At 43.1% G+C, this 26112-nt stretch overlaps 1 protein-coding gene across 1 annotated transcript in view; it reads left to right on the forward strand.

The window, feature by feature from the left end:
* The window catches only part of cntnap2a (contactin associated protein 2a), a 1656857-nt gene that overhangs the window by 1308787 nt on the left and 321958 nt on the right, over positions 1-26112 (forward strand). The window contains exon 17 of the mRNA XM_041183966.1: positions 2634-2804. Coding sequence (XP_041039900.1) covers positions 2634-2804 — 171 coding nt within the window. The remainder of the gene's footprint in view (positions 1-2633; positions 2805-26112) is intronic.

Consider the following 26112-nt stretch of genomic DNA (forward strand, 5'->3'; position numbering starts at 1 on the left):
GAGAGGTGGGGTACCCTTTTGGAGAGGTAAGGCACCCCTTTGGATATGGCCCTGGGACATTTTTGGGGAGGTCAGGTGCCTTTGGGAGATGTAAGCTCCCCTTTGGAATTGTTTAAAGTGGACTTGAATGTGTGTAAAATACCGCATAAGCTCATTGGAACTGTCAAAAGAGCTGTCAAAAGCAATTGCCAAAAGTGTCGAAAGGAACTGTCAAAAGCAACTGTCAAAAGTTTCAAAAGCAACTGCCAAACTGTTAAGGCATTTAAAACTCCAACCCTTTAAAGGTTTGAAAAAATTGTGCAGTGTTGAAGAATTCATTTTTGTTCTGTCTGTTGACATAAGCCTGAGGGCTTTCATTAGCGGATTAGTGCTGCATGACTGATTTCACAACTTTTCATTAACACAATGGGACACCTGCCACTTCACAGTTTGATTGACAGCTATAAGTTGTTATGGACTCTTTGAAGTGAGACTATGAATTCCAATGTTGGTTTTTATAAGCAATTAAGCACTTGAATGAAATGTTTGTTTTATAAAGGATTAAGCACTTAAATGAAATGTTTATTTTTATAAGTAATTATGTAGTTGTGTAGCTGAATGAATGTGATTGTAGTGAATGGGTTTTTATGAATGAGTGCTTTTAAAAAAATAAAGTCTGCAATAGGCACTTAGAACTTTATTTTATTTAATCTCACCATGGGTCCTGAGGTCAGCCCATGGTGGATAATGGGCAAGTTGGAGGGTGTAGGTCAAAGGCTGGTGATTGGGGGCATGGGTTGGCATGAGTTGATGCTAAATTGGCATAGGGGCTATAAAGGGCTACAGGGAGATGATTGGAGGGGTATAGGTTGGCATGGGAAGTATGAGGGAACATGGGGTTGGGTAGGTGGCATAGGTTGGCATGGATGATATGACAGGCAATGGGGGTGGGTAGAGGACATAAAGTGGTATGAGTTGGCATGGATGTAGCAAGAGGAGTGCGTGCATGGAAGGCCAATGAGGAGTGAGAGTTGGAGGGCTGTTCTTTTGTTTTATTGCTTTTAAAAAAAGTCTTGGACAAAGTGATGGTACATCACAACAGGCCTTCTGCCTAGCCTACCTCTGCACTTAGCAGCCACCACACTGTTTCCGGGGTTGTCTGCTACAACTCCATTTTCATCCAGTCTTCCCAGGGTGAAGATCCAACCTTCTGCAGCACTTTCTCCCATGTCAGGTTTGAGGAGCCAGGAATTGTCTCAACTTTGCGCTCCCAACCCAGAAGCAAAAATGCAGGCTTTGATATCAGTTTGTCATGCAACCAGTGTCGGAAACCAAAGTAAACTTGCCAGATTTGCTCAGACAAGTAACATTAGGTCTTAATTCCCAGCTTTCAATTTTAATGAATCCAGAAAGTTTATTTTGGGGCTGTGTTGGCTGTGCAAGGCTCACACACTGAGCGTCAATGGGACTGGGTTCAAAGCAAAACCAGTCAAAACCAAGGAGCCAATAATGCTAATGTTGCTGCAGCGGAATTACCCTTCAAGATCATGTGTTTTGGTCGTCAGTCATACTATTTCTCTTTTTTTTGGTTTAAATACATCAGTTTAATTGGATTTCTTTTTGCAAAAATGGTAAATAGCAGTTTCTTAGTCCATTAAGTAAATACATTCTTTGATGTGCCATTGAGACATGCAGAGCAGAGCTGGTTGCTGCCCCATGCTGTGTTAGCTGAACTCAGCTAGGTTTGCAGCTGCTGTTTGATGTTCATTGATAACCTCTGATGGAAAATGTACCTATGTGTGCATGCTTTCTTTTGAAGACCGTCCACCATTGACAAATAGCCTTACTGTCCTGGTTCATAAATGAAGCAGGGCCATTAAGGCAGGATACCAGAGGGCAGCTCTTTGAATCTGTTTTTAAAAATCTGTATTTAACACTTCCAACCAGCTCTGATGAAATTTTTGGCCCTAAAGTCATCCTTCAAACTCATATTCCCTGCCATCTTTGTAACATCTAAGTTGGAATTCTTGATTACAGTGAATAGGAGAAACACAGTGAACAACTTACTTGAGTTATATGCCGACAGCCTCCTATGCTTATTCTAACTGCCATGTAATTTCCCTTTAGATCAATAAAGTTCTGTTTAATCACTCACTTTTAAAGATTTTCTAGCATGCAAGTAACTCACTTTAAAATCTTAATATTTTTCTTACTCTGCACAAACCTTAATGTGCAAATATCATGTTAGCAGCAAATCTCTTCATTTGTCAGTGCTTAAATCTACTGAATTGTTTCTGTGAGTGAGCCACCTGCCAAATGGTTTACCTCCTTAAACTTTCCAGTCTCCAGTAATGAATTAGATCTACAATCTATAGCAAGTAGCCACTGTGTGTTTATTGTAAGTGACAGCTCTCCCTACCAAGCATTGTGTGTCTATGTATATTTTATTCTGAAAACGACAGGATGAATGACTAGGCATAAGGTTAATTTCTCGTGTGCAAGTAATGTTCTTTTTGTATCATAACTGATGAGATTTTGGAAAGCTTTGACATTTTATCAGCGCACCAGCTGTTCCATTACTGCATCTCTTATTATTCAAGGCAACTTGTCGAATCAACTACTGTCATTTCCCTCTCTCTCTCCATCTCTATTAGGAAACTATTGGAATGCTGCCTCATTCAATACACCTTCTTCCTATCTTCACTTCTCAACTTTCCATGGAGAGACCAGTGCTGACATCTCATTTTACTTCAAGACTTCAGTTCCTTATGGAGTGTTCCTTGAAAACTTGGGCAACACAGACTTTATAAGGCTTGAGCTGAAATGTAAGTTGGCCTGCAAATGTGCAGATCCTTTTTGACACTTGGCTACATTTAGACGTCATTTATAAGTATTTGCCATTAACATTCTAGAAGTCTAAATTATATTGATTAAAGTATGCAAGAACGGAAAAAAAATTAAACTAACTGATGTCCATATAAATGACTGCCATAGCTCGTTGACCCAGTTGTATTGAAATCCTGGAGTTAATGGGATTCAATTGTTGCGTTCTCAAAAACTATTGTGTAACCATGCAGTGAAGTCACCAACATAATACCGCATCTGATTTTGGCCAGTGTTATGACACCACCTTGAGGAAATACTCTGCTATCACTTCATTTTAATACAATTTGGAGCATTAATGCAGCAGATCTTTTCAACTTGATTTTTAAATATTTTGGTGTTATTGCAGAACAACCACAACAGTCCACTAATACTAAAAAACAACTATACTTGGTATTTATAAAATCTTGTGGATCAGGCAGCATATTTCAACACCTTTTGTTCCATGGTATTCTCAAACCAAGCCTTCTCAAACTTGCAGTGTAACAACCATGTCCAAAGCTGTAATTGTGAAACATTCAGAATTCATGTTTAAATTGTGTGACTTTTAATCAGTTTGTAAACTCTTGCAGGGGGAGCCATGTGATAAATTCCAACAAACAACAGAATTGTGTCCTTTCCATTTATCATGTTGCTCTCTTGTGTAAGCCTATCTGCCCAGGTCAAAAGAACAGTTGACAGAGATTGAAGATTATCCACACACAATTTGTTACAAACATGTGTAAATATAGAAAAGCTAATTATTTTTATATACTGCTGGTCAGTCATCAGCAACATGAAACATCAAAGCCCTCAGAAAAGAATTTCATTCTCATAGGCTTTCCCTTTATCAATTTGTTGACAGAATGCCATTAATCAAATAACAATTTGTCCATTTTATTTCTTGTTCTTTCAATATATTTCACCAGGAAAAACTTATATTCAAAAAAAATTGCCACTATATCAAAGTTGGAATTTTTCAACATGATAGAAAGTTGTTAAATAAAAAATGGCATTTATTAAGCCATATTATTTTCATGCATACAATCCATTGGGCTGGATTTTAAGTTACCAAAATGCTGGGAGCTGTGTGTGAGGGGGTGGTGGCAATGTGGGTCCAATACTGCATCTGCCAGTGGCTTATTGACCCAGCCATTGCATTTCTGGGGATCCTGACCAATTAGCTTGAACAAGCATGAATCAATTTCACCTCCAGTGTCTAAACGGACATTCCAAACGTGAAATTTGATGGATTTTGGAGTTGGGCGCAGAACAGAGTAAATTGGCAGAATGAAATGCATATGCTCGAAGGCTGCACCTTGTTTCAGTGGCGCCTCCCTGGGAGTGATGTTGAGAGCTGACAAGAGGAAGAAGCCTCCCAGTGAAACAAAGGAGGTGTTGCCAAAGATTGCCCATGAAATCAGCAACTGTATATGATGTCATACTCATGGATTCAATGCTGAAAGTGGTTTAATGACCCAATCAGAGCCAAGAAAGATGAGTTCAGAGGTGGAGCTGGACATCAGTGGAGTCTCGGCATGCCCGGCTGTCAGAGATGGGGAGGTAAGAGCCTCCCAGCTACCTGGTGATATAATCAAATATCAGATAGCCACACAGCATACAATGCTTACTTATATTGACTTGATGTCACAGTGAGTGAATGTGCATATTGATCATTCAAAGTATTCTTACCTTGATAGTTCTAATTCATGTTTTCAATCTCCCAGTGTGCCTTCTAGTGACCCAGAGGAGGTGCTCTAGGAGAACATCATCTCCCCTGAGGGATTCAAGTCCTGTGAGAATGCACCATCACAGGCCTCATGCAAACCATAGATAACTCAGATGCTCACACTTCAGTGGGACCGCTAAGACAGATAGTTGCATTTTCACCTGGTAACCCACACATCATAAGTGAGCAAGAGCAGATGTTGGAGACAGGCATAGCAATGGAGAGTCCATGTCAGAGACCACAGGACGCTCCAAGCTTTGCTCAACTGGATGCAGATGCTGTTCCTCGGGTTCCATCTACAAACAGATGCTTCTGTCGCAGCAAATAATGTGCATTGTACTGGCATGAATTCCAGCGCATTGTATATGATTGCAAAGTAATTGGAGAAGCCCTTCTCAAGTATGAGTGCCATGAGGTTGCAGGCTTTTGGGATGAAGTCTTTATTTATGGAAAGAGTAACCACCTACATGAAGCATCAAATGTGACTATCAAATCAGTGCAAGCACACCCTCATCACAATGGTTTGCGAACTGTGAATGTCACCTTAAATGAGCTGAATGGTACCTTAACCTTGACTGTAGTGCCCTGCTGATCTGCAGAAAAGTGTTCTTCAACTCTTTGTGAGAGCGATGATGGTAAGAAGGGACTTATCTCAAAGTGCTTCCACTTCTCACATATTGCCCCCTGCCCCCTCCCTTCCCCCCACTCAGAACCCTACATGCTGCCTGATGTCCTGGTGGCCAAAACAGCCCCTACGCAAATGTAGATGGAATTTTCTTTGGCACAGCGCTCACAGGCCTTATAACCAAGAGGGAGATGACAAAAGTGGGTCAGCAGCCAGAGCAGGAATCTAAGCAAAAATAAAAGCAAAATACTGCAGATGCTGGAAATCTGAAACAAAAACAGAAAATGCTGGAAAAACTCAGTAGGTCTGAGGAACTGTGGAAAGAAAACCAGAGTTAACATTTTGAGTCCGTATGACTCTTCTTTAGAGCTAAAGAGAAGTAAAAATGTGATGACATTTATACTTTTTAAGGGGAGCGGAGCAGGTGAAGCTGGATGGAAGGCCAGCTATAGGTGGGGGCAAAGGAGAGATGGACAAAGGTGTCATGAGCAAAAGGACAAAGGGGATGTTAATGGTAGTGGTAAGGGCTAAAGAAGGTGCTGATAGTGGCATTAAGGTAAGAAAGCAGAATGTGATAATAGCAGGACAAGGGTGAGCACTCTGAAAAGAACAACTTAAACAGATGGCCCTTGTGGGGGTCGGGTGGGAGGGCAGGGGATGGTGGTGGGGGAAAAAAATTGAAAATAGGATAAAAGGTGGGGATAAAACAATGAATAAATGAATAAAATGAAAATATATAAAAATAAAAAAATAAAAAAAGTTAAAAAATAAAAATAAATATAGAAAAAGGGGAGTAAAAAAGGGGTGAGGATAGAAGAAAGAGTTCATAGTCTGAAGTTGTTGCACTCAACGTTAAGTCCAGAAGGCTGTAAGGTGCCTATTCAGAAGACGAGGTGCTGTTCCTCCAGTTTGCGTTGGGCTTCATTGGAACATTGCAGCAGGCCAAGAACGGACATATGGGCATGACAGCAGGATGGTGTGTTGAAATGGCAAGCGACAGGAAGGTCTGGGTCATACTTGCAGACAGACTGAAGGTGTTCCGCAAAGCGATCACCCAGTCTGCTTTTGGTCTCTCCAATGTAGAGGAGACCATATTGGGAGCAGCGGATGCAGTAGACTAAGTTGAAGGAGGTGCAAGTGAAGTGCTGCTTCACCTGAAAGGAGTGTTTGGCCGCCCTTGAACATTGAGGAGGGAGGAGGTAAAGCAGCAGGTGTTGCACCTATTGCGATTGCATGGGAAGGTGCCATGGGAGGGGAATGAGGTGTTGGCGGTGATGGAGGAGTGGACCAGGGTGTCCTGGAGTTAACGGTCCCTATGGAATGATGATGGTGGGGAGTGAGGGGAAGATGTGTTTGGTGATGGCACCATGCTGGAGTTGGTGGAAATGGTGTAGGATGATCCTTTGAATGCAGAGGCTGGTGGGGTGAAATGTTAGGACGGGAGGGACCCTATCATTGTTCTGGGAGGGTGGGGAAGGCATGAGGGCAGAGGTGCTGGAAATGAGTCGGACACGGTTGAGGGCCCTGTCAACCACAGTAGGTGGGAAACTTCGGTTAAGGAAGAGGGATCTGAGCAGTCTGCCCCTATCTCTGTTGAAGACATAGGGGTTGCGCCATAAAAAAATTGCCAGTAAGAGGAAGGATTCAGATTAGTATTTGCACAAGGGTATGTACCAAGTATTGTTAGATTTGTTTTATTTCTGAGCGACATCAATTTTAATTCTTTCCATCACGCTCCTGTGTCACATATTTTTCATTGCTGCCTGACAAGTGGCCTTTTAACTTGTGATGAATGGTAAGACATGCATTGGCACCAAGCAATGGAAGGTTGTGATAGGGATGCATGGTTATTTGCAGAACTGATTTATGTTGGCGGAATAGTGGAGGTGCAGGGTCAGTGTGTGGTTGTGTGGAGGCCATGTGGAGGCCGTGGCTTTTGCCTGTGACTGGCAGATGTGTATACTGTGAAAATCTCAGTAAGCCTTACACTAACAAAGGCATGTGGCACACCCTGGGTAACAATGTGTGCCGTCGCCAGTACCTCCTCCTCCTCCACCTCCTTGAAATTGTCTGAAGAGGCTCTGTGCTCCATGACTTGGTCCTCCTGCAGGACCAAACCTTGCTGCTGTGAAATGTGGAAAGCACAGCACACCAGGACCATTCTGGAGATCCTGACTGATGCATAAATGGTGCCTCAGACCTGTCCAGGCACCTGAAATGTATCATCAGCAATGCCAATGGCTTGCTTAATGACAATTTTTTGTCATACAGCTTGCATTGTGCCATTCCTGGTCCTCCTTGGTTGGGGTTCTCGCAGTTGTAATCAGGCACATTTTAATTGGGTATCACTTGTCTTTGAGCAGCCAGCGGATGTTGCTGCTTCATGATGCGAAATGATGAGGGAGTCTTGACTGCCACAGGACAAATGTATCATGCTACCCAAGAATCTATATAAACAACATTTCGTGGTTGCATACCAGCTGCACATTGCAGTTGATGAATACTCCTCGGTGATCTATAGATGCCTTAATTGCCATGTACATGCAGTCAATGATACCCTACACTTGTGGGAAGCCAAGAAGAGCTGAAAATTGGAGCACCCACTCATTCTGACTGACATCATGGCAGAAAATGTGTACATAATTGCCAACCCTGGCAAAAAGCCAACAATTACCTGTCTTGCACATTTTGGGGCTGCTGACTGTGAGATTCTGCAACTGTCTCTAGCAAAACCCTGGAAGGATCCAGAGGCAAAGAGTTTTTGGGCAGTGGTGATTGTGACAGGCTGCAAATGTCTGACCCCACCTGACGCGAGACACTGAGCTTTCTGAGACATCAGTGTTGCAACACATTGAGGAAGCTCACTGCCTGCACTCCCTGTGTGACAGGTATGAGCTCCTGCGAGCAGTACCTCTCTGCTGATCCCATCTCCAGTGGAGCTACAGGTCTGTGAGAAGCAAGCTGTTGCTGCTTCTGCTGCTGGCCCCTCTGCTGGTGCCTGTCCTGTTGCTCCTACTCCTGCTGGTGCTGCTGCTAATGGTCACCTTGGTCCTTATCTGAGGCACAAAGTAAAACATCATAAGCAGCACCCATGCTTCCAGATTAGATCAGAGCTCCAAGGTGGAGATCGGATGTACAAACCTCCAAAGTTGTCAAAGTAACAAAGGAACAAGGCCTTTCACACAAGCAGGCAAGAAAGTAGCTAGCTGTGAGGTTTCTGTACTTAGTGACATATTTCTGTTCCGACCTTCCAAATTTTCCCATCCCACCCGCGAAGATGCCTGCCGGTGTTGGGGCTGGAAAATCCTGGCCTAAGTTTACAATGAAGGAGAGAGTTATAATTGTACCAGTTCTCACAGCAATATAAAAAACATTTTCTTCCCCATAATCTTCCCTAAAATCTATGATAGAAATTAGAAATATATACAAGTCCACATGGAGTCATTTCTCCTACTTTGTACATTTGTGAAATGATGACATTAGTAAATGACCCTTAGCATCCACTACATTTTGAAAAATTGGACCATTAATGACGCTGCTTCCTTCTTGACAGTTTATTCACTTAAGTGAACAATGAAAGCCTTGTTGTGACATACAAGACGGACCTTGTAAGTAAAAGGAACAACCTCTGAGGCAGCAGCATTTAAGAGGACATGTATTTATGAAAAAAATGTTTGCCAAAGCTTTTATATTTTAGCTTACAGTGGGTTTCAAAGAAAGGGAAGCGCTGAAAAAGCTGCACATCATTTTCAGGACAATCATGTCATGTGCAATGGACAAACTACACGGGTAGAATTTTCGTTCCATGGGCGGACACACACCCGACCCAAACAGGAGTGCAATAGTGCGCGATGCCATCAGGCGAGAGTCCCAATGTCATCACTAACTCTTGCGATTGTTCGGTCAGCAGGCGCACGCAAGAGGCGGCAGCACGCCTGCCAACAATTAAGAGGCCTATTAAGATCCTTAAGTAATTAATTAAGTTGCATTTTTCGCTGCCCGCTTAATCATTAGGTTGATGGGTGGGTGAATAGGTTAGGTGGCTATTGCATTTTTAACGAAACCTCATCCACGGGTGGGCTGAGGTTTCCAAAAGTGACTAAAAACACAATTAAAAATTTTTAACATTCTTTTTTACATGTCCCACTTCATGTGACTGAGTCAAACGTGGGGACGTGTTTATATCACATGTAAAAAGTTTATTTTTCATTTTAAAATCCTTCAGCTCCCTGTGCCTTCAGGGAGCTGTCGACGCATGCTGCCCCGTGCATGTGCATGCTTCAGCACTCCTGCTCCCAGCCCGGTAGTACTGAGGCTCTTAGTGTGCTTTTCATGCTTGCTGGCCGTTAATTGGCCAGTCGGAGCCCGATCGCGGTTGGCAGTCAGTCTCGTGGCCGTTCCCGGCCCGCCCACCGCACCGGCCTGACGAGTGGAAAATCCTCCCCCATGTCGTCATTTCATACAAAAACATAAAAAGGTTTTCTGCATAGTTTTAATACAAATAGGGCTGTTAGACTGTCAATAATTTAAAACAGAAAGCAATGTATGAACAGAGATCACAAGATTATCAATGGTCTTTAATAATAGTTACGAAACCATGTTTAATCAATACAATCAATATTTCAGACAGCAGTCCTACACTTTGAATATGCACTGACTTACAGCATGTAATCTTCCCCTTAACCCTCAACACACTGACATACAGAGGTTAAATGAAGAATAATGAATCCCTAGCAGTGCTTACAAGGCAGTAATCTAATCAATTGGTTCATTGCACTCATAAACCAATGTAACAAAACTCAAACAATTCACATCTGTCATTTGTATTTCAGAACTAGATTATCCTGGATATTTGTTAGTTTGTATAATATATATAGTCCATTTTGTTAAACATTTTATTCAGCTTTGGCTTCATTTGTCTAATGACAATGGTTGTCAATAGGGATACAAACAAGATTTCATGATAACTGCACTGTAGAATGAATGACAGTGTTACTTTATTAAGAAACAGTTTGTCGTTGATTACAAGGAATTTTTATGGCCAGTGCATGCTATGGGCAGGATTTTCAGGAACCACCTAGGCTGGGAACAGAGGCAGATTGGACCCGAAAATATCAGCCCTGGCTGACAATCCAGTTTCCTGACCCTATTCCCAGTGGTGGCCATTTAGACTGATGCAGGTTTGAGGTCAGCAGGGCTCCGCACCCTCACAAGGTGGGCAGGCAATCAGGCTTGTTAAGAGCTTTGTTACAGTACGCTTAGGAAGCCAACTGGAATTTTACAGACAGCCTCCAGTTTCCTGAGGCAACAGGGGCCAGTTTAACTGCCTCAAAGGGTTTCAGCACTCCAGCCTTATTCTTTACAATCTAATTAAATCCAAATTAATTACTTTTACATAAAATAGCAATGAAAAGCACCTCACACCCATTCTACTGGAAAAGGCATCAATGCATATTCTGGCTTTAAACAACAAGACACAAAAGCATAGAGACACAGGACTGAACTTTCCCAGTCCCATGGTGGGAGGCTTCGAGGGGGAACAGAGTTTGGCAGGAAAATAGGGAGGAGCATGCTGGGATGGCTCCCTGATGCATTACCGCCACTGAGGAACTTGCCCAGGGCGGGCAGGAAGTACGATTAGTTGCCCATCTACAGAGGTAGACAGCATGAAATGTTTAAGCTCCCATTTAGGAGTCATTTGCAGCTGTGGTGATATTTTTCTGCCAGCAGAGTGGCTACGCACTGCATGCAGAGCCTGCCATCTCTGCGGAGACTGCCTCCTTGCAATATTCTGCAGGGCCATCAGAGCTAGAGGCTAGGTGCCCAAAGAGGGGGCCGCAGGAAGGAAAGGCTGCATCTGAGGCCCAAATAATGCACTCGAAAGACTTTTGTCTCCACTCCAAGGGGTCCAATGGCCAACCCTTCTTAAATTTTAGTGTAATTACATGCCTCCAAGGGTGCCTCCATGTGAAAATGCTCTTATGGTCCCCAACATACTTCAACAGCACCCACCTCTCCCAATGAGGTTGCTGAGGCTCCAGACCTGCTGGTCTTCTAATTGCACTGGAAGCATTCAGAGGCCTGTCCACCGTATTCAATAGCTCATGTGAACGTGGAGGCAACCAATTAGGAGGCCACCTCCGAGAAGAATGCATCAGAAGGCACGTGCTTGGAACTCCCATTTAATTCTGACATCCTGGTCCCAAAGCCCACGGTAAAATTCAGCATAAATACATAGGCAGGCCTAAAAATTTGTGAAGTCAGCTAAATTCATAAGATAGAATGTTGCAAGGTAGTGAGATAGAAAAAACTGTGAACAAGTTGTAAAGCAGAAGGGTATCAGCAATCACTTTAATTCAAGCCATTTGGTCACTGATGTGTGAAGTAGAACACATTCATTATTTTATATTATTACACAAAGGCAATTCATCCGAGTTAACAATGGATTTGATCATACTTAATGCTTTATCTATTCACTTCCTGTGAAAGAAAGTGATTTAATGATTTGTATCAAGTTTCATCTCAAGTCTTTGAATCTTTGAAAATTCTGAAAAGTGCACGTATGAAAAATACCAAAATTTGGTTGAAATCGTAAGTTGCCCCAGGCTATGTTTTCATGCAAGTAAGTTAATTCCTTAAAAAGTATGAATGGTTAGAACAATTGCAGGAGCAATGACTGCCATTCAACCTGAAAAGGTATCAACAGACCTGAATTCATAACAAACATAAAAATACCTGGAAAAACTCAACAGGTCTGACAGCATCTGCAGAGAGGAATACAGTTGATGTTTCGAGTCCGTATGACACTTCATCAGAACTAAGGAAGTAGAGAAATGAGGTGAAGTATAAGCTGTTTGACGGGGGTGGGACAGGTAGAACTGAATAGAGGGCCAGTGATAGGTGGAGGCAAAGAAGAGATTGCCAAAGATGTCATAGATAAAAGGACATAGGGGTGTTGATGGTGGTGATATTATCTAAGGAATGTGCTAATGAGGACATTAAGGGTAGCAAGCAGGACATGCTTGCCTCCTTGCAATATTCTGCAGGGCCATCAGAGCTAGAGGCTAGGTGCCCAAAGAGGGAGCCGCAGGAAGGAAAGGCTGCATCTGAGGCCCAAATAATGCATTCGAAAGACTTTTGTCTCCACTCCAAGATGGCCCTAATCGAGGTGGGGTGGGAGGAAAGGTTGGAAATGGGCTAAAAGGTGGAGATAAAACAATAGATTGAAATAAATTTTAAAAGAGGTGGGAAAAGAAAGATTTATTTAAAATTATAAATTATTGGAAAAAGGGGGATCGGAAAGGGGATGGGGATGGAGGAGAGAGTTCATGATCTGAAATTGTTGAACTCAATAGTCCAGAAGGCTGTAAAGTGCCAAGTCAGAAGATGAGGTGCTTCAGATTTCCAGCATCCGCAGTATTTTGCTTTTATCTGAATTCATAACAGTTGTTCTAATTTAAGAAATTTTCACTATAGCTTCTCACATTATATAAATAGGTTATATAAACAACATTATAACTGTAATGCAAAAGCAAAATACTGCAGATGCTGGAAATCCAAAATAAAAACAAGAAAAACTCAGCAGCCAGGCATTACCTGTAGAAAACAGAACAGAATTAACATTCCAGGTTAATGCCCTTTATCCAAAACTTCCCTAATGAAAGCTCATCAACCTGAAACATTAATTGTTTGTCTGTTCACAGATGCTGACTGATGTGCTGAGTATTTCCAGTGTTCTGTTTTGTATCATAACTTTTTTTAATCCAGGGATGCAGGCATCACTGGCTAGGCCAGCATTTATTGCCCATCCCTAATTGCCCATGTTCAGAGGGCATTTAAGAGTCAACCACATTGCTGTGGGTCTGGAATCATATGTAGGTCAGACCAGGTAAGGATGGCATTAGTGAACCAGATGGGTTTTTACAACAATTGGCAATGATTTCATGGTTAATTCATTTTTCATTTAAATTTCATTTTTAATTCCAGACTTTTTATTGAATTCAAATGCCACCATCTGTCATGGTAGGATTCAAACCCAGGTACCTAAAGCATTTCCCTGGATTACTAGTCCAGCAACAATACCACTACACCATCACCTCCCCCTGTTGCGGTTTTAAGCGATTTTCTTTCTAAAGCAGCTTTTAGTTTACATTAACATCTACCGGTGACTCATTTGTGACCTCAACTATTATCTAAAACTGATCACTACCATAATATGCCAAATGTTAATGCTTTCTTTTCTCTGGTTACTATGTACTTAAAGGAGCTCATCATGGAAATACTAAGTGCTTTTTGCAAGATGAAAGAACAAGTCTTTTTCTTTAAATACAATTTTCTAAACCTATTTACATATTGGACATAAAACTGTTTCCTGGATATTTTGACTATCGTTTTCATGAAGCAATGTCCCATAAATTTGAAGAGGACAAGGTTCAACATTGCTACTTACAACTGTGGTGACCCGATATTCCTTTATATGTGTGACATGGATATAGTTGGCATGTCTTCTCAACAATGCATAAGGGGGATCAGCCTTCATGCAAGGCAAGAAGCTCCAAATCTCACACGGCAATACAGACAAAAGTGCACCTTCTAAAAACTCCAATTACTTAATGGAGTTTCTTACTATATTATTAGTTCACACTAGTGCATTGTCTTATGGTGACAACAGCTGTTCTAAATTACAAGCCTGATGCTTCTGCCCAACCATTACTCCGTATAATGATCCTCCCAATTCTCTAGCAGGGTGAGGGGGATTCAGACGATGCTAATCACCAGGGCCCATGCCTTCGGAGGGAGCCTGGGCTCAGACAGCACCACCCCTAGCCACTTCACGTGGTCACCTCACAGCCCAGGGTGTGAGTGAGTGCTGCATGCTCTCAAGGGCCCAGGTCCCCTGGACTTAATGTTTTTTTGGCAGTACCCTTTGCACAGGCGGCAGACAGCCATATCCACATCCAACTCTGAAACTTGGCCGTTTTTCCTGATTCAACAGAGGTCCTGGGCATGACCTTCTAATTGGCCACCTCCGGGGAGATCCACCCAACAGGTGCACCCCTCCTGACTGTACTCTGCGTGGCCTCTATTCCCTGCAGCAATGGTAAGGTGGTGTCACTTAACAGTGGGTAGAGGTGTGGATTTGGGGTGCAGTTTGGAAAGAAACTAATATTGCTGATCTTCTGGGCTATTGGAGAAGGTGCACAGGGAGGAGCTCCCTGATTCCAGGAAATTCTGGGAGGGTTAGAAACCCCAGGCAATCAGCTTATGACAGGCTAAACCCCAATCCAAATCACTGTTACCCAGCAGAGCAGAAGATGTGCAGGGTCTTTCCACATACTGGGAAAAGCAGCCAAAGGCCCCAATATAAGCTGTGGACTGGCCAAATAAGAAAATGGGCTGCAAGGAAATGAGCCAAAGAAAACATGAGAGAGAGAATGCATGAGTAAGCAAGAGAGAGATTGAGGGGGCGGGTGGCTGGAGGAGAGAGATTGAAGGGAGGCAGGGAGATTGAGAGGGACGGGGAGAGAGAGATTGAGGGTAATGGGGGTGGCGAGTTTGACACCCTTAAACAGAAAGGATATCAAAATAGTAGAAAAGGGACACTGTAGGTTCACCAGGATATAATGAAGGTTGAGGAGGAAGAGTTGGGAAGAGAAACCTGAGAAGTTTGGGCTTTTTCGCTAAAGCTGCAAAGAGTTACTGAGTGTGTGTTAGAGAGTGAGCAAGTGTGAGAGAGATTGAGCGAGTGTGAGAGAGTGTGTCTGAGAAATTGAGTGCATGTGTGAGAGTGTGTGTGTGAGAGAGTGAATGAGTGTGTGTGAGTGTGTGTGTGTCTGTGTGAGAGGGTGAGTGAGTGTGTGCGTGTAAGAGAGAGTGTGTGAGAGAAAGTGAGTGAGTGTGTGTGAGAGTGAGTGACTGGGTGAGTAAGTGTGAGAGTGTGTGAGAGAGTGAGAGAGTGAAGAGTGTGTGAGAGTGAGAGTGAGAGTGAGTGAGTGTGTGAGAGAGTGAGTGAGTGTATGTGAGAGCGAATAAGTGAGTGAGTATGTGTGTGAGTGACAAACAGACACACACACAGAATCTACAGAGGCTGCTCAGTGCAGGGACACATAGACACACACCTTTCCAAACTCATCTTCCTCCTTCCTCCCAGAAAACCTATCCATATAATCAGCTGGCTGAGGAGAAAAACACAGGCTAAAAGGCAACCTCCTCCTGACCCTCACTTTCCATATGAATTCTGCTGAGGCCAGCATGGAGTGTGTGCCACCAGTGGTGAACACAAGCTCAGAGTTAGTTACACCCAACTCCTTGGCTCAGCCCTCGTTCCTTCCCTCTTCTCTGATGACCAGGAGTTGGGACCTGGTCTGTCTTTCTCTCTACCTCTGCTTCATAAGCAAAAATGCAAAAATGATTTTACTTATGCCACTTGGAACTTTTTAATGATCATTTTTATTAATTACTCATTTTTTAAATTATCAATTTATTGCTTTGACATTGTTGTTTATGTTTTCTTCATACCCCAACTTTGTTTTGAAATTAATGTTTAATGTTGTGCCAAACCAGATCTCAGACAACTGCTGCTGGATCTCTTGCTGAAGGGGACTGAAAGGCTCATTAGAAGTCCGATTGCTTTTTGTAGGGCTGGCAAAAGGGATATTTTTGCTCCAATAGAAATGAGAAATGTTAGAAATGCTCTTACATCAGGCAGTATCTATGCAGTGAAAAACAGAGGTCAGTGAACCTTCATCAGAACTAGTGCAGAAAGTGGACGTGAAGTATTGACTCTGTTTCTCTCTCCATAGATGCTACCTGGCCTGCTGCATGTTTCCAGCATTTTCTGTTTATATTTTGGATTTCCAGCATCTGCAGTACTTTGCTCTCCTATTATTATATGTTCCATGTTGGGCATTTGTAAGGGTGGTTAGTTTCAATTTAAAATTAGGAAGTATTTATTACTCAGTGCGTGTTGTAATTTTTCTGTTAACAAAGCCTACTTCTTTGGAGAGAAATAGCACATTATTGCAGGTCAATTGCTAATTTACTGGAAGGTTTTGCCATTCTTAAACTTGTAAATAAAACCAGGAGACATGCGCCAATAGAATATATCATTGTTAGTTCAAGATATCCCCATTAGTACATGGGATTGTTGTTTGCGCTGTTTGAGGTTCAAGTCTTTTGAAAGTTGCTGTCCTGATATTGCATAGGGCTATATTCAAAGAAGTGGAGTTAATTGCGTAATATGAATGACCAAGTTATGTGTAATTATCTGACAAAGTCGTGGTGGTAAAGTGTATCATACTGAAACCTAGTTTTTGATGCGGTTTATAAATGGAGGCATAGAGGACAAAAGACACAAAGTTTTGCCAAACCTATATAAAACAGTTCAATCCCCTCTCACAATGGATCCCAATTCTGGGAACCCAAAGGATGTGAGGGGGAGGGTTAAAAAGGGTAGGGGGTAGGGATAAGGGGCCCGGAAACAGGAGAAGCACCTGGGCCAATGATTTCTCTCCCTAGCCATGTTCTCTAGTCATTTAGAACATTTTAGTGGGTTACCTATTAGAGAGGCCACCAGGAGAGATTGGGGCGGGGTGAGGGAGGGCAGGTTAGCAGTGTTTGGATGCAGTAGGTAATATGACCTTGCCTCTTGAGGTCTAAACCCATATTGAAATTTGGGGAGTAGCCTTGAGCAAGTGTAATAAGTTGATTCAGAAGGGTTCTTGTAATGATCTTTCCTGCAAAGGAAAGCAGGGAGATGACTCTGTAATTTCCATAATTGGACTTGTCTACTTCCTTGAAGGTTGTTACAATCATGGCGTTCTTGAGATCATTCAGGACTTCCTCTTCATTCCAGATGTGTAGGAATAGGGCATGGAGCTGTAACGTTAGTTCCTCTCCTCCATGCTTAAAGATTTCAGTGGGGATTCCATCACCTCCCGCTGCTTTGTTGTTCTTTATTTGTGAGATGGCTTTCATCACCTCCATAGGTGTTGGTGGGGTTCCGAACTCATCTCTGATTGGTTGGAATGGAGTTAAAAACACTCTCATTAACAATTTATTCTCAATTGAAAAGGTCTTCAAAATGCTACCTCCAAAGAATGTTGACAGCTTCCCTTTCCTTAATCAGACCTTCCCCATCCTTAGGCCTCAGGGGTGCTGGTCCTTGATTACATGGACCATAAGTAATCTTTGTGGCATAAAGAAGCCATGGATATCATTCATGTCAGCAAGATGTTTAATTTCCTTGGCTTTGTTTGCCCACCACATATTCTTCATGTCATGGGCACACTTTTGTACTTTGGCCTTTACTTGTTGGTCAGCCAGTCCCTTTTGCTTTGCGTTGAGGCCATTCCACCAGAAATATTGGACTTAAGGGCATCCCAAGCTGTCTGGACACTCTTCCTCTGTTCTTGATTGAAACTTGAAAGAGTTTTTTTACAGCTCACCAACTACAAGAAAAATGTTGTGAACAACATCAACGTCTCTGCATAGCGTTCTCTGACTTGATAATGGCCTTTAACTCTGTAAATCATGAGGTACTCTGGAAGGTTCTGCTGAAGTATAGATGTCCTCCAAAATTCACTTTCATCCTTCACCTGTTTTATGAAGATATGCAAGCAATTATCCTTAACAACGGATCCATTAGAGACCCTGTTGAGTTTAAGACAGAAATCAAATAGGATTGTGCCATTGCTCCAACTCTTTTTTTGATCTTCCTTGTTGCCATGCTCCATCTGACTAGAGGCAAACTCCCTGCTGGAGTGCAGCTTATTTATCAAATGGATGGTAGTAAACTATTTAATCTCAGATGACTCCAATGAAATCCACCCGACCTCAGTCATTGAGCTCCAATATGCTGATGATGCCGCAGTAAGTGCTTTGTCAGAAACAGATCCCCAGAGAAATATCGATGTATTTACTGAGGTAAAGGAGTTGGGACTTACACTCAACATTCAGAAGACCAAAGTCCTCCATCAGCAAGCTCCAAATGCGCATGCTCCAGCCCCATTTATTAGCATTCATGATGAGTGCCTGGAAAAGTACCAGTACTTTGGAAGTTATCTTTCACAGAAGGCTGACATTTATGAAGAAATCCAGTGTCGCCTGAAATCTGCTGGTGCAGCCTTTGGCCACCTGAGGAAGTGAGTGTTTGAAGATAGTGACATCAAAGCTGAAACCAAGCTCATGGTCTACGATGTGGTTGTGATCCCTTCCTTACTGTATGGGACTGAAACATGGACAATGCATAGGAGGCACCTCACAGTACTGGAGTCATATCATCAATGCTGCCTGCAGAAGATCTTATGTACTGAGTGAGAGGAAAGGCGCACCAGCATCACTGTCCTCTCACAAGCAGGCACCACAAGCATCGAAGTTATGATCATCACTATCAGCTTTGTTGGTTTGGTCCTATTGTTCGGGTGTCAGATACCAGGCTTCCAAAACAGGTCGTCTTCTCCCAGTTCATTCAGGACAGATGCACCAGAAGAGGACAGAAGAAGCATTTCAAGGATGTGCTGAAAGCCAGCATGAAAAAATGCAACATTGACAGCAACTCCTGGGAGACCATCGCCTTGGACCAAATCAGATGGCGGCAGAGTTTGTGGGAAGGATCCTAGCATTTGAGACAATGATAAAATGAAGAGGAAAAGAGAAAGCAGCAAAAAGAACACGCCATGACCCGAACTGATAATAGATGACCAGACATCCTACATGACAACAAATGCCTTACATACCATAATATCTGCAGATCCCGAATCAGCCTCATCAGTCACCTTCAGGCTCATGGAAGACAATCGTTCTTGCTAGTGAAGGATGGCCATTAACAATAATATGGTTTTCCACAGATCAGCATTGTCAATGGTGCAAATATAAATTGGAAGAAAGATTTATTTTTAAATTGCCTGTGATCAATCACATTTTCATCACTCAAATTTTATAAGATCCTTCTGATAACCGTATCAATGCTGAAAGCCAGGGACAAAAAACGGGTTCATGGAAAATATGTCAGCTGACATATTTTTGTCATTTGGAACATATTTCAGTAAGGCTGCCAGTAGTTTGGTGTCTGTATTAAAATCCTCCCATCTAGAGTAACTACAGTGGAATATTTACCTTCTATTCTGTACAAACAAGTACGATAAGGATAGGAGTTGAACCCTGTTTGCTGCAAAGGTGATAAGGTATAGGAATCAGACCTCTGCTCCCCCTATTCATGAGTCAATTCTGATGCACTATTGCTTTTGCGACTGTGCCATCCAGTGATGCCATGCCATTATGCCAGTCATTAAGACCTTCATGCATATGCACTGGGTGGTATGAACCTTACAACAATTCACAACTGATTATCCTGATCCAGCTATTACAGTATGTTTTAAAAAGTTCAATATGAGATATGCCTTAAACTAAAACAGAATAGCAAAAATCACAGGCTGGAAATTTCCACCCCCGTTGGCATCGGGCATCATGGCGGATGGGAGCAGACAATGTGATGAGAAGAAATCAGCTTTACACCATTGTGAAACTAGTTTGTGATCGTCCACTCCACCAGTCCATGGCAGGCCGCGGTTCCCACCACTGAACGTTGGGAGCATCATTTTAACACATTTGCATCTACAGTAATTATAAGCTTTGCTCCCTGGAATCATTCCCACACTCTGGACCATCCGGGCACATTGCACGCCGATGTGTTTCATGCCTGTAGTTAAGCAACGTGCACCTGGCAAGCTGCTCTTCACTCAAGACTTCGAGGATTGTTTGCCTGCCTTTCTTCAGGCAGCACTTGCTGTCATTAGCACCAGGCTTCACAAGCAATACTCGCATCACTTTTAGGGGGGCTCATGTACAGGTCTCTATCTACCAGACCAGCCTTAAGGCGGGGTGGCATTTGGGAAGGGGGAGAAGTTGCCTCAGGTAAGGGAAGAGACTGCAGGACGAGGGCTGTACTGAGGAAGGGGGGCATCACAGGTTGTGTAGGGGGGGTGCATGTATTGATCTGTGCAAATGGCCTCAAGATGATGAAGGCTGAAGAGGCAGTCTCCAGAGGAGATGAGGCCAGATGCGGATGTGGGACTTTGATAGAGTGTGAGTGGTGTTGTCCCTTAAGCTGGCAGTGAGTGAGATGCCAATCAATGTATGATGGCCTTGTGAGTACGTGAGTTTATAGTGATGAGATGGTTGCCTTACCTGGCAGCACGGATGAGATCATTCGTCTGTTTTCTGCACTGAATGGCCGACCACTTGGGTGCAGCGTTGGCACAAACCACCTCTGCCACTATGTCCCAAGCCAGAGTAGTGAGACTGATGAGCCTCCTGTGGCAAAAGGGAGGGTAGAGGACATCGCGGTGGGCCTCCATGATGTCCAGAAGACATCCTAGGGATGCATCACTGAATTTGGGGGCTGCATTCTTCTTGGCTTTTGGAGCCATATCTTCAGTGCCCTCCTGGGCTGCAAGCATTGAGAAGTATACAGAGCTGCAGTTTAAATATGGCGCCCTGCATGAGGAAGTAGCAAAGTAATGGGATGGTGGGCAAATCGCAGGCCGTCTGCCAGTGAGACAACGTGTTTCCTATGGCTGCATGATTAATGAGGCAGGAGTGGGATGATACGGCGAAAAGCTACCATTGCGGCCGGCGGATAAAATATCCTGTTTCCCACCTGGTACTACTTATAGTGGGATGATTCCACCCATAATGTCAGATTGATTCATATTTTAAAATTAAATGAGAGAATCCGTTTTCGGGGAATATAACCTGGTGATTGTAGACATTTCAATGTATTTTACTACACTGTCAGAAATTGTTCAGACATGGGGCAGAATTTTTTGCTCGGTGGGCAGGTCCGCGTCCGACCCACTCAAAGGTGAAATGACATACGTTGACCTTGGCTAAGTGTGCTGAAGTTAATGCGCAGTCACATGATAGTTCAGTCAGCGGGCATGCGCTGGAGTCAGCATCGCACCCGCCAACAATTAAAAGGCCTGTTAAGGCCATTAAATAATCAATTAACTTAAATTTTTGCCATTTTTGGGGGGCATTTTCCACAGGTGGGAAAATAAAAATAAAATTAACGTTCTCAAATTTAATTAATAGCATGTCCCTGCTCATGTGACAGAGTCATATGAGGGGGCATGTTTTATTACATTTTTATTTTCTTTATTTTCTTTTTAAAAACATTTCATCTCCCTGAGGCAGCTCTTTGCATGCATGAGTGATGTACGTGCTTGACCTGCTCGCCCTCCCCCCTCCCCACACAGGTAGCGCCGGCATGAAATCGTGGACCAGTCCCGATCGAGGGTGGTGATCGGCTTCCTGACTGCCCCTGCCGAGCCCGCCCGCCACGGGCAAAATTCTACCCATGGGGAAATATAGCACGATACAACAGACAAAGTAGAAGCTATACAAACAAGTCAATCTGCTTGGCATTTTTGAATGTTCTATTTTGCCAGTCAGAAATTCATTCATTTATGGGATGTGGGTGCTGCTGGCTCAGCCAGCACTTATTTCCCATCCCTTATTGTCCTTGAGGTGGTGTTGAACTGCCTTCCTGATCTGCTGCTGTACATGTGGTGTAGGTACACCCACAGCCCTGATGGAAGGGGGTTCCAGGATTTTGACCAAGCGACAATGAAAGAATGGCGATATATTTTGGTGAGTGGATTGGAGGGGAGCTTCCAGATTCCCATGTATCCTTCTAGATGTAGCAGTCATGGGTTTGTAAGGTGCTGCCTAAGGAGCCTTGATGAGTTCCTGCAGTGCACCTTGTCGATGGTACACACTGCTGCCACAGTGTCAATGATAGAGGGAGTGAATGTTTGTGGACACGATGCCAATCAAGTGGGCTCTTTTGTCCTGGATGGTGTCAAGCTTCTTGAGTGCTGTTGGAGCTGCGTTCATCCAGGCAAGTGGAGAGTATTCCATCACACTCGTGACATGTTACTTGTAGATGGTGGATGAGTTTTGGGGAGTCAGGAGGCGAGCTACCCACTGCAGGATTCCTAGACTCTGACCTGCTCTGGTAGAACAGTATTTATATAGCTAGTCCAGTTCAGTTTCTGATCAATGGTAACCCCCAGATGGCTAATAATGGGGGATTCAGCAATGGAAATGCCATTGAATGTCCAGGGACGATGGTTGGATTCTCTTTTGGTGGAGATGGTCATTGTCTGGCACTTGTGTGGCACGAATGTTACTTGCCACTTGTTAGTCCAAGCCTGGATATTGTCCGGGTCTTGCTACATTTGGACATGCACTGCTTGAGTATCTGAGGAGTGGCAAATAATGTTTAACATTGTGCAATCTTCACCGAACATCCCCACTTCTGATCCTGTGATGGAAGGAAGGTCATTGATGAAGCAGCTGAAGGTGGTTGGGCCCAGGACACTACCTGAGGAACTCTCGTAGTGATGTCCTGGAACTGAGATGACTGACCTCCAACAACCATAACCATCTTCCTTTGTGATAGGTATGACTCCAACTAATGGAGTTTTCCCCTGATTCCCATCGAGTCCTGTTTTGCCAGGGCTCCTTGATGCCATATTCGGTCAAATGTTGCTTTGATGTCAAGGGCAGTCACTCTCACCTCACTCTTTTGTTCAGTTCTTTTGTCCATGTTTGAACCAAGGCTGAAATGAGGTCAGGAGCTGAGTGGCACTGACAGAAGCCAAACTGGGCATCAGTGAGTAGCTTATTGTTAAGCAAGTGCCACTCGATAGCACTGTTGATGATTCCTATGATCAAGAGTAGACTGATGGGACAGTTATTGGCTGGGTTGCATTTGTCCTGCTTTTATGTACAGGACATACCCGGGCAATTTTCCATATTGCCGGGTAGATGCTTGTGTTGTAGCTGTCCTGGAACAGCTTGGCTAGGGGCATGGCAAGTTCTGGAGCACAAGTCTTCAGTACTATTGCTGGAATATTGTCAGGACCCATAGCTTTTGCAATATCCAATGCCTTTAGTCATTTATTGATATTACATGGAGTGAATCAAATTGGCTGGGTCACTGGAGGAGGTTGAGATGGATCATCCGCTTGGCCATTCTGGCTGAAAATTGTTGCAAATGTGTCAGCCTTTTCTTTTGCACTGCTGTGCTGGGCTCCCCATCGTTGATGGATGGGGATATTTGTTGGACCTCCTCCTCCAGTGAGTAGTTTAATTTTCCATTACCATTCATGACAGGACTGCAGACCTTAGATCTGATCCATTGGTTGTGGGATCGTTTAGCTCTGGCTATCACTTGCTGCTTATGCTGTTTGGCACGCAAGCAGATTGTCTTATAGCTTCACCAGGCTGACACCAACTTTAGGTATGCCTGATGCTGCTCCTGTCATGCCCCCCTCCACCCTTCATTGAAGCAGGATTGATCCCTGGCTTGGTGTTAGTGGTAGAGTGGGGGATATACCAGGCCATGAGGTTACAGATTGTGGTTGAGTACAATTCTGCTGCTGCTGATGGCCCATAGCACCTCATGATTACCCAGTCTTGAGTTGCTGGATCTGTTCGAAATCTATCCCATTTATCACGGTAGTAGTGCCACACAACACGATGGAGGGTATCCCCAATGTGAAGATGGGGCTTCATCTCCACAAGGACTGTGCGGTGGTCACTCCCACCGATACGATCGTGGCTAGGTGCATCTGCGGCAGGCAGGTAGGTGAGAATAAGGCCAAGTATGTTTTTTCATATTGTTAGTTCCCTCACCAGTGTGCCGCCAACCCTGCAGGTTGGAGTTGATTTGTCAACAGATGCATTAATAACTGTAATTTTAATCAATATGTATAAATGTTCCAGACAAGGAGAAAAATTGATCTGTTTTAATTGTTTTTACTGACAAGAAAGATACATCTTTACTGACTTCAAGCGTGGAGTCCCAACCAGCTCAATACTGCAATATTTCAAGAGGAGCTCAGTTTGAACAGCCTGACCTTATAATGATCACACATTTAAATATGGCTTGCATAAATGCGCAAGAAAATTCATTACTGGAAAGATTACATTAGACACTTAGCTACTACAGTCAGGCCTGAACATAGATCTGTCTTTTAGTTTTTACCATTATTTGTTCTGTAGTACTTCTGGCTTGTAAGATTCACATTGTTCATTACTGGTTTTGCACTTCTCACATGTCTGCTGTCATTGAGAATGTTATAATACAAGCTGTTTGTTCACAGAAGGAAAGCTCTTACTAAACATATGAGAGTGAACATTAACTGCAAAGGAAACTGCAAAATGACAGAAGTGCTTATTTTGCTTTTCAATGTTTTAGTTTATACTGTTCTGCAGTAAATCATAATGTACCCTTGATGGTTAGACAGTCTGACTGCATAAAGGCAGGTTTAGAATAAAAAAAACAGTTCCTGAAACTGAAATCTAAAGCCTGAAGTATTGAGGCAGCAGATATTCTAGTCAATCTACAGCTTATAGAACAATTGAAATGTGAATTTTGATTCCTTCCTGGATGTATAATAGATTGGCAAGTCAGTGCAGTATTCCCAAGAAATTGTATGACTTGAGCTTTACCCATGTACCAAGGGGCTTTGTCCAAATCAAAAAATAGACTTCTGATGATGGGTTGGATTCTCACTTTATAGCAAGTGCTTGGTTTCCCATTGGCACTGGTATCACAGCTCTCACTTTCATTAAATGAGGCCCAACCACAAAGATGGCTCAAGCCCTACAATATATATGAATCTCTTTGTTCTTCTACTTTGCTATTGTGTAGCCAGGTTCCTAAACCTCTCATGGTGCAGGCCTTACCCATCCATGTTGGCAGACAGGAAAATTGCTTTCAACCAGTAGAAAAGAAAATCAAGCAAGGTGTGCTACATGTGATTGATCCAATATCACCTGTTTCGCACTATTGCCGAAAATTAAACATACCTCACAGGTTCCAAACCCGTCCTACTATTCTGTGACACAGCGTGTTGATACACCAGCATGATAGATTACTAATCCAGAAAAACAAGTTTAAACATACACACAATCCTTCTAAGTATGAACATCTTTTAAACTTCTTATCCTAAAAATTCACTTCAAAAAATCTTCTCCTGGCCAATTTTGATTAACAGAAGATAATCTCATCCTATTGTTGTTTCACTTTCCCACAGTTTCTATTGTTAGTTTAATCCCCAAACACAATCAATTGACTGAATCACATTGGCTTTGCTGAGCTGTTCCTTTCACATTCCTCATTTATTTGAAGTCACTAATCCCTCTTCTGCTTCATCTGCTGCTGGTGTTATTAGAATGTAATGATCTACGAGAATTTTTCTGTGGCCGTCTGTCAAAAGTAACCTGGTAATACTTATACTCTCAAAACCTGGATTCCTTGAAGTCCTTAATCATGTAGACTGTGTCATTAGCTTTACAACAACAGAAATGCAACCAGAATAATGAAGATATATCTTGTGATTAGACCAATGATGGAATTTTACGCTGGTGGGATTTTATGGTCCCGCTGAAGTCAGCGAACTTTTGAACAGGTTGCCATATTTTATGGTCCCGCACCCGTTGCAACGGGGCCATAAAATTCCGCCCAAGATTTTGCAGACACCATGGCAATGCAAATTGTGTATAAAATGTTAATAAGAGCGATCGAATAGGCCCAGTAACCTTTACAATAGAGTCATAGCAGCACGGAAGGAGGCCATTCACCCTATTGAGACCATGCCAGCTTTCCGTAGAGCAATCCAGGCAGTACCATTCCCCTGCTCTTTTCCCCTAGCCCTGCAAGTTCATTTTCCTCAAGTGTCTATTTAATTTCATTTTGAAATCATAGATCGTCTCTGTTTCCACCACCCTCGTATGCAGCGAGTTCCAGGTCATTACCAGTTGCTACTGTTATGGACAGGGGAGAGATGGTAGCATGGTTCCCCTTTTTTTCATCTCTCAACTGACTGTAACAAGATGTGATTTA

This window comes from Carcharodon carcharias, chromosome 3, assembly GCF_017639515.1.
Source record: "Carcharodon carcharias isolate sCarCar2 chromosome 3, sCarCar2.pri, whole genome shotgun sequence".
Classification (NCBI taxonomy): Eukaryota; Metazoa; Chordata; class Chondrichthyes; order Lamniformes; family Lamnidae; genus Carcharodon; species Carcharodon carcharias.